The 12,444-nt window shown below is 43.0% G+C and overlaps 1 protein-coding gene across 1 annotated transcript in view; it reads left to right on the top strand.

Annotated features, from left to right (window-relative positions):
- Positions 1-12,444, top strand: part of LOC138579952 (vomeronasal type-2 receptor 26-like) — a 174,730-nt gene that overhangs the window by 21,214 nt on the left and 141,072 nt on the right. The window contains exon 7 of the mRNA XM_069650178.1: positions 253-508. Within this exon, the coding sequence (XP_069506279.1) occupies positions 253-508 (256 nt within the window). The remainder of the gene's footprint in view (positions 1-252; positions 509-12,444) is intronic.

Consider the following 12,444-nt stretch of genomic DNA (forward strand, 5'->3'; position numbering starts at 1 on the left):
AGTGAAGGGAACCCCTTTGGGAAAAAGCTGTTAGCATAAATCTCCACTGATTCAAAGACAAGCTTCAGAGAACAGCAAATAAATAATACAGTGAATAATGCTATTATCTACATTATGGGTGTTTTTAGTCAATTGAGACTGTTTTCTGATATTAAGCACAGTTTTGTTGAATATGTAATTCATACGTGAATCCATTTTATTTGTACAGTCATGGATCCATTCATGAATTCACTAACTCTGCTCCTCCAGCAGGTACTGCCACAACGGTGCTGGGCTGGGCAAAGATGACTCTACGTATCATTTTGCAGCTGCCCATGTCGCTTTCCTCTTCTTCTACTGCCAAGATCCCCCAGCTACCTGGATGCCATCTTTCTTCTCCCAACATCCAGGTTTACGCCCAGGAAGGAGATGTTATTTTTGGCGGAATCGTTCCAGTTCATCTAGAAACTGTTCCCTCTGCTGTGACCACCCTCTACACTGAACCACCCGGTGCTAGGCGCTGTGTAAAGTAAATCAAATTGACTCATTCTTTTCCCTTTACAGTGTGTCTTTACTATGCAAGATAATATTCTGATATTGGTGTGTGTTTCATGTGTAAGGAAATGTGTAAGTTCAGCGGGAGACTGGCTCATCTGGAGTCAAAAACAGCTGTGTTTTGTGGGACTGCTCTGGTCACCTCTGCTGTGTAATGCAGTCTGTAGTCCTACATAGCTTTAACTGTCTCTTACACTTCACATTGTGTTAAAACAAATGTTGCTTTTTTGTGTGTGGTAATCTAGTACGTTGGGCTTTTGTTTGGAAAGGGAGAAGTGATGGTTGGCCATCTGTCACACTGCTATTATACAAACAATCCTCACCTTGCTGCCGTTCTGATTTTGAACTTAACCCTTTTTTGCTAGGTGTAGAATATATTTATGGGGCAACCTTTAATGCAGGGAAGTCTTTCTGTTCCATCAATCAAAAGCGCCACACCAGTTTACCAGATTCGTGCTAGCTCTGCCCTTAATAAATTATCCCTCACCACTTTACAATAGGTAAGCCAAGAATCAGGCCGGTGTGTAGAAAGGATAGATATCTATTAATCAACAGGCAAAATCAACATCGCACAATATTCATCACAAGGCACGCCACCTTACTCTGCGGCACAAAATCTTTCCTTCCGACAAAACTTCAAAAGCAACAAACTGAACACCAGTCACTTTTGCTAACACAAACTCACAAAATATCTACGCCACAACAACAGGTGCAGTTTTCATTTTTTATCTCAAATGCACACTGGTCACATGGAAAAGAGAAACACAGGTCTATAGTACACTGGAGATGGTTGGGCCACTCACAAAATTACTCTTAATATACTTCTAATCAATAAAGCACCCTAGAAATTAACATGAACATTTTATCTGACAATATATTTGGTAAGTGGCTTAATTTAAATACCGGTATTGCATTTCTGTGGGTACAAAGAAATTTGACATGCAAAGCGCTCTTTATTTCTAATCTCCCTGCACACTATTCATTTCTAGCAATGCACTTGCACACTCGTTATATAACAAAATACTTTTCTCAGTACGTTGAACCTTTTTCCTTAACCACTATGCAGTGAACAATCTCACTTCAATTTGGAGTCCCTTTCTCACTTTCAGTCTTTTAAATCAGTTAATTCACTTTGTTTAACCTGAAAGACACACATTTTCCCCATGGCAGCTCTCTGTTCTAGTTTATTTCAAATACAAAACAATCATTTTATGATATTAGATCAACATACATTTCAGCATATTCATTTTTCCTAATAAAATACAACTTCTATTCAATTCTCTCCATCGCACAAACGCACTCAATCATTCATACTCAATTCATATTTCTCCAAATTCGCAATTGGTTTCAACACATGTAGCGTAATAACAAATATTATTTACAACATGAATGTACACCGCTTTCTTGGAATGGTTTGTCAATCTGTTAAACAACAGATGATATTTGGTCGACACGTGTTTCAGTTGGATGTTTGGGCTGCAAAATTTAGCCCTTTCTTATCCCAACCTTCTTCAGGACGGAAGCTGAGCACATGTTATGTCTCATTTCGGGGTACATGGATTAGGAGACATCGACCCTCATTCTGAGTTTGGAGGCAAGGGAAAAACAATGCCGGTAAAGGATTACCGGCATCGCTTACCGCTACGGGCTATTCTGACCAACCAGACCGCTATTAACAGCATCGTAAAGTTCGATGCCGTAAACAGCGGTCTGGGCGCACGCGCGCGACACACCATGCTGGCATTAGCGGCATGCCGTAAACCGGAGAGGATCACAAGTGAGGCGGACATGCAAATAATGGCCTCATGAAAGCGGAAAAAGTGAATACCGGCATGGCGTAAATACCAGTATCGCCGTCCAGGCGTAAAGAGCCCTGAGCAGTGCTTCCAATTGCCAGGGGTGCACACAATCAGCACAGGTGGAGACAATGGAGTCAGGGACAGTACAAAAGGCACACACCCACACACCACACCCCCTCCCACACCAAGATGATACCAATAGTAGTAGCATTACTGGAGCTGTAGGCCCTGGTTGCAATGCCTCAACATCAACAACAACAGCCGCCACCATAGAGGAGACGCAGGAGGAGAAGGAGGGTGAGACAGGCCCAGCATGCCCCACCAGTGCAGCCACCGTTACCACCCCGGCAGCCCACAATCCCTTGCATCAGAGCCAGTCCATTCAATCTAACCCCCGAGCAGATCCACACCCTCTACCGGCTTGACCGGGACACCATCACCACCATAGTGGACCTGATACATGACGACATAGTGAGCCTCATAGAAATATGCCCTGCCATCCCCCACTACTGAAAGTCGTGTCTGTTCTCCACTTCCTCGCCACAGGCACCTACCAGCACACAGTGGGGCACATGCATGGCATATCACAACCCTTATTTTCCCGGATTCTGAACCAAGTGCTGGATGCCATCCTCAAGCACACAAGGGACTACATATCCCTACCACGGACTCCCCAGGAGATATTCGATACAAAAGTTGCCTTCCATGCACTGGCAGGCATGCCAAATTGTGTAAGTGCCCTCGACTGCACCCACGTGGAGTTGGTGGTCCCGCATGCCATGGAGGTGGTGTATCGCAACTGCAAGCAATACCACTCCATCAATGTGCCGATGGAATGTAACGCTAGCAAGATCATCACACATTGCTGTGCCCGATATCCCAGATCAACTCATGACTCAATGGTCCTGTGGAACTCCACGCTACCACGCTACATGGAGCGACATGCTGGACGACGTGCCTGGCTGCTTGGTGAGTTGCCTGACTGGGCCATGGCAGTGCACCAGTGTTGTGAGGTGGGTGGATGCATACTCCAACTGGGTGGGAAGGGGGGGATGCATACTCCACCTGGCTGGGAAGGGGGGATGCATACTCCACCTGGGTGGGAAGGGGTGAGGGTGTCTACGAGCATCTGGAGTTCATCTTGGCTGAAGCGCTCCTTTTGGAGGCGGGCATATCCCTTCTTGGGTGCTTTAGGCATTCCTGGATGGTTTGATGAACTTTCCGGACGATCACCAGTGTCCCAGGGGTCCTGTGTGGTGAGGTTGGCAATGGATTGTGTTTTTAAAGATGGCCACCCTGCTCCTTCCCGTTCCTGTGCGATGATGCTATTTCCGGTTCCGCTATTTAACGGTGACCGTAAATAGCGGTGACCGCTAATTACAGTCACCGCTAATGCCGCTTTGGACTATGGCGGTAGTGTAATCTACAGTGCGCTTCATGCTAGTAAGGGCTTTTTGGGGCCCTTTTGCGGCATGGCGCTAGGTACCTTACCGGCATGGCGCAAAGCTTGTGCCTGCACAAAGTCGTAATAGCCGCTTTTTTAGCGGGCTACTGCCAGCTCGGACATGCTATTTGCGCCATGCCGGTAAGGGACGGAACTCACCTCCAAACTCGGAATGAGGGCCATCATCTCCAACTTATGTCTTGGAGGCAGTCCAAAAAAGGTGGCCCAAATAAATCCTAGATGCTCAGGCGACTGGATAGCTTCCCAGCGAAGCTGTAGTGCAAATCTGAAGCACTTCAAGTTTCCACTGCTGCAGCTGATTGCTTGAATGGGCCCAGAACAGATCACCAGGTCATACCTCTGGTCATTATAGTCGTGGCGGTTTCATGCTGTCATACGTTTCCTCTTGTTCGTGGTCCATATCGCGTCTTCTCGCACTCTGGACAGTTCGTGTAATGGGCGTAACATTTTCAAGCTTCTTGCCATTCCCAACCTCTCAGCCCATTTTTGTGTTTTTGACTTTAACTCACCTGGAAGACTGTGTAGTATTGCAGGTACCTTTTTTTTATAATGCTCTCTGTTTTAGCAAGCTGTACTTAAGTTCACCTGTCACATGTAAAATAGGCCTCAGCCTTTTTTGGCCTAGTCTTTCAAATACAGGCTACTCTTAATTTCTATTTTCCTGAAATCAGCTTTTGGATGTTTGGCAGTTGGGAATGAAATGCTGGCCTTGTCTATGCCTTTCAACTTTGATTTTTCATATTTGTGGCTGAATTTACCTCCACGCTGCTAGAGTCAGAAGGTGAGGGCTGAAGGGGCAAAGCAAGATATGATTGCTGGCCCGGTGCATTTGCAGCGTTTATCCTAGCAGACATGCCCTTACTTTATAGAGTGGAATATTACTTACACATTGTGCCTTTGCTGTCATTTCCACCATCATACACACTTACAAAAACAGATTTTCATAGATATGTTATTTGATATTTGCATAGCACCTACTGCTATTGTTATGGCTTCCAAGTGCTGTGGGGTGGAAGGTCCTTCGGAAGACCCTAATCTGTGCAAACATGAAAATAAAAAGAGCATTACATTGCATACAAATAAATGCACATTCAATAACATGTAGTCACAAGCAAATTACATGCTGAATTGTCAGATATGTCCAAGATAAATTCAATGCATATTCTCTTGTCTGTACATTTAGGTTATTGCGGTATATATGCATATGCAAAATGAATGATCTTTTCTACACATGAAAAGATAATTAGGTATCTGTTATACAACACTGCATTTTTGTAAATGTGTATACCTCATGTAAATCAAGTTTGCCACTTAGTAAAAAAATGATATGCAGAAGCATCTAAATATTTTACTTAAAAAGACGTGTTAATGCGTTACTGTAAAGATTCAATTCTTTGATTCTTTGGATTTTGATTAATCTGATATGCTATTTCTTTACAACAAAGTACATATCAATATGTTTCTGTCCTCTCTTAGTACCACACATTTCTCAGATATACAGTGAGAGGCATAAAAGAAAAACTGGAGGAGATAAGTAAGGGCATTCAATAATTTAAGAGTATCCCACAAATTACTTCATTAGAAAAAAAATCATATAGCTCACCTCAAAAGACTTCCTAGAAGAACAAGAGAAGAAGCTAGTAGCCAGGCAAAGAAAGAGACTGGAGATAGAAGAATTGGGTGTTGTTGGTAGTTACTTTGTCAGATTACACTCTTTCAAGAGGAAACAGAAGTACAAGAAAGGGTCTGTAATTTGGGGTGAAGAGGCAACAGGACCCATTTGCATCCTGAGTGAAATTGAATGAGTCCATGAGGTAAACCAAACTAAGCCAGTATTTTGAAGAAAGAGCTCGATAGGACTCACAGAACGCAAAACATACTGAAGATTTTACCAAATATAATATGGCATTTTAACGTATGAGAATAAGACATTGAAAGATCTTCACAAAGAAGAAAGCAAAAAACACGCTTTTCTAGACATGAGTTTTAAGTTCAAAGGCTATCCTAAATGCATCAACCACTCAAAAGAGAAAGACATACAACAAGGAGATGAAGATGAAGCAGTGGTAATATTAAACCAGGCATACTATAGAAATGGTTTGCAACAGTCTCCTAAAAGAAGATCAGGCTGTATCCCTGAAGACAGAGGTCCAAATAAGGAGATACAAAAAACATATCTAAACATTCAATCAGTAGATATGGCTGTCGAAACAATATGCACAGTTATGTATTATGAAGGGCTAGGAGAGAAACTTGGACATGGGTGATTCATGGTTTTGGCCACAGACTTTTATTGAACTAAAATGGTTGTGGAAAATGCCTCTCTTGTTCCTGGTCTTAGAGGTATTTTCTATACCTAGAATAAAGCCAATGAGTTGGTGCTTTGTCAAGATGTCCAACGCAAACTGTCCTGTGTCCAAAGTACTATTCTGACCCTCACATTCTAAAAATCAACTGTAAGGGAAATGTCTTTGGCCTTGGAAGGTGTAAAAATATTCAAAAAGGAAAATTCTTAACTCCAACACAAACGATCCAGGAGGATACAGTTCACAGTTCCAGAGGGTGGGTCCTTTTCCCTGGATGTCTCTTCATTCGGCTTTATGCTGGTTCCTTACATTTCTTTAGATCAATTATAATTAATTTACAAAGTAGCTTGACTGACAGTCTGATTCATGATAGACAACCTGGTGATCTCTCCTTAAAGGTTTCTTCTTTTTGCTTGATATGTCTCAACCACACTCGTTGGTTACTTTCTGATATACTGATATATCCTTATCAGGATTGCTGGTTGACTCCACATACCTCGCATTCACCCAGCCATCCCTCAGCCACCACCAAAAGGACTCTACCTCTCCAGCCAGCTCCTTACTATCAGCTGACTTTGCTATTTAAATGTCCCGCCGGACAAAATGCGCTCGTAACAACTAGAAAGCGGCTTACATTCTGGGCCTTCAATGATCTTCATAACTCAGCTCAACGTCCTCATGTCAGTACTTCTAGCCTTAGAAGAAGGTAAGTCGGTTTGTGGTAACTTGCGAGCAGTCAAAGACACGTCTATGCCCAGTGCTGCATTGGACGGCCAATGTTTGTCAATTACGACGCTGTCCTTTGTACGTGAGTGCAGTTCACACCAATGCGACTTGGGGAGTGAGCAGGGCATCATACAGCAAGTACCAAAAATGGTTAACTCCAGACAGATCACTATGCTCTGACTCCTAGAGGTTCTTTCCGTTCTTGAGCACCATATCCTTTGGGTCCTGATGAAGGTGGATTATCCTACAACTCTGCCGAAACGTCCGCCATGCACCTAATATGTTTTGTACCTAGTTGTAATGTTATACACAGTAATTTACACATTTTGTCCAAATTGTTAATGGATGTATAATTCAAAGTATTCCTTCAACATTCAAATGGGGGATTAAGCCAACCAATGAATATAACAGAGATACACCCGGCCCAGGCTTTTAGAGGGACTGATTGTAAATTGTAAAACATTGAGATCTATGCCTATGCTATCTGTATTGTGACCACATGAAAATATGTGTGCGTAAGGTGCTATGATGGACGTAGACCTGGGATGTGTATATTGGCTATTAATTTGGGTTGAGTACTAAATGACTATGTATTTGCTTGTATGTGTTAGAGTGTTGTCCTTCGGGAGGGTTTTTAAAACTTTTATATATTGAGTAGTTATATATTTTTGTAATGCGTAATTGATTCCAAGAAATTAATTCTTTGATTCATTCGGTATATGATGCATGAAGATTTATTAATTATGTTTTCAAATAGATAGCAGAGCTACATATTAGCGTGAGTAAAGCAATATCTTACACAGTATTCAAATACCTCATATGTTTTTTCTTGAATCAAGCCTGTTGGGAATATATCTTGTGTACAGGTGATAACTTGCCGGCAGCGCCTGGGATGGTGTTCTCCGTAATTTTAAATGGCAAGTTTGATGACTTGTATTCAGAGTTTAAAGATGTATTTTCAGTAGTTTTGGGGGGCAAGTTAGGTTTTAGATCACTAAGAGAAAATGGGTACAGAGTTGCCTGGGGATTGATCTTCACTGCTCCCCGCCTCTTCCTCCTCCCAGTGGGCCGCATATGCTCCCTTGTGGGAGTATGGAGATTAGACACACCAACTTTACATAGAGGTGGGGAGGGTAACAATACTCCTTTAAGGTATGGGGACTGAGGCAGAATCTGTTAAGGGGAAAGAAGGGTATGTGATTTCCTCCACTGATGCCAGCGGGTCTCCCTGAGAGTCACCACCCCCCAGGTGGTCCTCCCTTATTTATTTATTTTTATGTATTTATTCGTACTTTTAAAGCGCACTACAGCCCGGGGGCATCATGGCACTGTTACATATAAGGACATCAAGCTGGTTACAGAGGAAGGCATAATGGTTACAAGGCAATTTGCATTACAGGAGCATATTTGGTTACACATACTGGCATTACAGACTCATTTCGATACGGTACAGCTGAGGGTCAGGGGGGTGAAGGCAAGGTTAAAGGTTATGTGAATAGTGTGGTTTTAAGAGATTTACGAAAGTAGTACAGAGAGGGTTCTGCTCTGAGTTATATGAGGGAGCTTTATGAGCTCCCTCATAAAGCCGCCCCCAGGGTCAGGATCAAGTAGCGGCTGCCTTCCCCTGGCCACATGAGGAGAGGTCTCTGCTGGGAAAGGAGTGATCACACCATCAGATTCATCAGAGTATGTCGATAAATCCTAAAGAATGAGTGACTTGCATATCACCTAAGATATTAATGAGTTGCATAACACCTAAAATACATAAAACATGGCAACCTCACTGTATTTGTATTGATTTAATTTAGACACTGCTTTCACCAAAGCGCTTAACAGGTACAAAAAGGGCGGCACATACAAAATGGTTAAAGTAACAAATAAGCAGTGGAAAAGGAAGACATAATCAATTATTAGAAAGAACGGACAGGAGATGAGTTTTGAGATTGGTTTGAAAAATGTGTAAGGAGGCTGAGGAGAGAGGGAGAGAATTCCAGTGCTTTGGGCGAGTAGGGAAAAAGAAAGAAAACAGGAAGACGCACAAGGCGATTTAGGGACTGAAAACAAGAAATGATTCTGGGAGAGAAGTACTCAGATGTGGGGGGGAGTACAGTGAGGCCAGCAAAGAGAACTAGAGAGGGGCGAGACCATGAATGCACTTAAAGACGATAGATAGGAAGTGAAAGAGAAGGCCATACTCAAAGGGAAGAGGAGACATAGATGACAAAGTGGAGGTAACAGAAGAGCGAGGGGAAAGAGAAAAGAGGAGGTGAACAGAAGAATTAAAAATGGTGCGAAGCATGCAGACCAAAGAGGAGGGCAGAGCAGTAGTCAATGCAGGAAAAGACAAAAGAAAATATGAGGAGCTTAGTGGCATGAAAGGAAAGATAGGGACGGCACAACACATTTTGAATAAAGCAAAGCAACAGGGGTGTGCAGTGTGAGAAATATGCACGTAGAAGGAAAGAGGGGGTCGAAGATAACACCAAGATCTCCGCTGATGAAGAAACAGAGAGAAGTGAAGGAGGAAAGGAGAGGGAAGGAGGAGAGAGAGGGGGGATAGTAGTAGCAGGGAAGAACAGGACCTCAGTTTTAGAGGGGTTAAGGTGAAGGAAGTTAGAAGACATCCATAGTTGAATGGCAGAGGGACAGCTAGAGACAGAGTGTAAAGGGCGCAACAAAAGGAGGAGAAAGAGAGGAAAATGTGGGTGTCATCATCATACAGGTGGAATGAGATGTTTAAGGAATACATAAGTGCAGAGAGTGGTAGGGTCTAGATTGAGAAAAGGAGTGGACCCCATGCTGACCCTTGGGGAACCCCATAGAGAAGAGGGCAAGGAGGAGAGGTTTGTCCAGCCCAAGTTACAGAGTAGGAGCGATTAGATAGGTAGGAGTGTGTAACCACTTAAGAACGAAGCCAGAGAAACCAAGGGAGGTGAGAGTGGAAAGCAGCAAGTGTGGTCAACAGTGTTGAAAGTGGCAGAAAGATCATGAAGTATGGGACCAGAGGAGAGTTTGGCATGACAAGCATTGAGGAGGGAACTGGAGATGTGTAGGAGGGCAGTCTCAGTGGAATGAGAGGGACAGAAACCAGATTGAAGAGGAAGAAGAAGAGAATGAAGATGAACATAGGAGGAAACCTAGGATTAGATAGTATGCTCCAGAGAATAGAGACGAAAGTCAGGAGCGATATAGGACTAAAGTTAGCAGGGACAGAAGGATCAGGAGAGATTTTGTTCAGGATCGGGAGAACAAGTGCATATTTGAAAGAAGAAGGAAAAAAAGAATCGGTAAGAGAAGAATTAATAAGACAAGTGAGATAAGGAATAACATGAGGGTAGATTTCAGGTATGAGGGAAGAAGGAAGTGGTTCCGCATGAGAGGAGATGGGATGGACATGAGTAAGAAGAGCAGAGGTGTCAAGGTTGGAAAGAGGAAAACAGAAAGAGAGTGAGTATGGGGGCAGTCAATTGAGGGAATCCAGAGGGGCGTAGCAAGAGGAAAGGAGGAGTGAAGATTGACAACTTTAGATGTGTAGTCATTAGCAAAGTCAGAGGAAGAGAGATTTGAAAGAAGAGAAGGATCAGGAGGTCGGCGAGAGAGAATTGTGTGAAGAAGCTGAAAGAGTCAAAATAGATGGTGGGAGAGAGATACTGTGAGATCAGAGAAATAGCATTCTTTAGCAGAGAGTAAAGCTGGATCATAAGAAGAATGTATTGAGGATAGAGCAGAGAGGTCAGACGGTGACCGGGACCTTTTCCAGTGCCACTTAGCCTTCTGAAGATTAGAGCTCTGCGAAGAAAGGGCAGGAGTGAGCCAAGGTTGGGGCTGTGTAACCTGGTAATATTGTGAGTCAGCTTGATTTTTTTATGACATTGCTCCAAATAAGATGATTTGTTCCTAAAGGTTGCAATTCTTGAGATGAGATCCTTTGGGGATGGTAGCATATATCTGATTAATATAACGAAAAGCCAAAAAATGCACCTCAATATACATTCAAGAATTCTAAATATAGACCCATTATGCACAAGAATACCTCAGGTAGTTTGTTTGTGATTCCACAAAAGGACATTGGTCAGAAGAGAAACACATACAGAACATTTTCAAATGACGTCGCGCTCTGGTCTACTAAAATTGCTATCACCAGAGTCCAACTGACAATTCTACTAACAAGTAGATGGCATGGCCATGGGAGAAACCGAGCCCTCACTGAAGCTAAATTATATGCATAAAGTGTACAGAAGAAATAATATATACCAGAAGGAACCCCACTGCAAGACTAACAAGAATATGGAAAAGATTTTAATGTTTGTATCATGGGCAGGCAGCAAAAAAGTAAACACATTTTCCGAAATAACTGAACAAACAAACGACATCTCAGGGTAATGAATACTATAGATACAAATTAGGTGAGCTCCCTTGATGTGCCAGTCCATCAAAATAATGCATGAAACCTCTACGAAACCAATAGAAATAAACTCTCCACTAATTATTCAAGACAAGTTTCCTTGTGGGTAATTTGTGAGGGTGCATCAGAATAGTACCAACACGAGTGACTGCGAGGATCACTTTTGAGTGTCAAGTAAATTGAACTCAGCCAAAATGGATACCTTGAATAAAAATGAATATAAAGGACAGAACAAAAACAAGCAGGCACTACTTGGGAGTTAACAACCCAAACCAACTTGTATGTGTCAGCACATGCTCCAATCCATCTAAAAAGAAATATTCAGAGAGGATTGGCATATCCTGAATAGCAGAGGAAGCCATCTTGGAGAGCCTCTCTTGGCATACCAATGTATCAACAAAATTAGTAATACACTCATCTGAAGTAATAGTTTCAAGACCAATGAAGCGTTTAAGACAAATAGGGAAACATAAACATGGGCAATTACAGCTAACGCTGGCCCGCTCTGTGGAAATGCGCAGCGCCCAGTCAATTAACAGGAGGTGGGATCAGAGGGTTTCTCTTTGTACATTTTGCTGCTGCCACATCATGACTTCATCCATTTACCATAACCTTAGTGTTCATTATTTTTTTAAAATCTTAACAGACTTTGGTTAGGGTGCTCATCTGCCCCTATTGCTGGTAGGTATTGCTGGATGTTGTAATCTGGCCTGCGCATGTGCGCCTAAATCACTTAGCACGGACATTTGGCCTACCTCGGGTGTCTGGGGCAAGGTCGCTGAATTTAAGGCACTGGTTCATGCTGATTCGAACCAGCCCTGACAATGAACTTCAAATTAACTCCAGACGTTGTCAGAGGGGTGGAGGCCCTACGCCCCTCGCCTGAAGAGGATGTGACCAGAAGTATGTGTGTGTCCCATCTTCACCACCGGAAACAAACCACCATGTGACAACTAATGGGCCTAGATATTGAGGACAGACTAGTCCTTTGGGACAATGAGAACCCAGGATTAGCATGGTGGAAGGCCCACTCAATGTTTCTTAAAATTTCAGTTCGAGTGTCTCAGAACCCATAAAAGAGCAGGTCTGGAGGGCGCGGTGGGTTTTTTGGTTGGGAATGGGTTAGTGGCTAGGATGCTGTCCGTTTGTCCGAAAATGAGAATAAACCTTTTGACATTCACACCACCAACATGGCATCTGTAAACATAT

This window comes from Ambystoma mexicanum, chromosome 3p (genome assembly GCF_040938575.1).
Source record: "Ambystoma mexicanum isolate Mex_15411 chromosome 3p, UKY_AmexF1_1, whole genome shotgun sequence".
Taxonomy (NCBI): Eukaryota; Metazoa; Chordata; class Amphibia; order Caudata; family Ambystomatidae; genus Ambystoma; species Ambystoma mexicanum.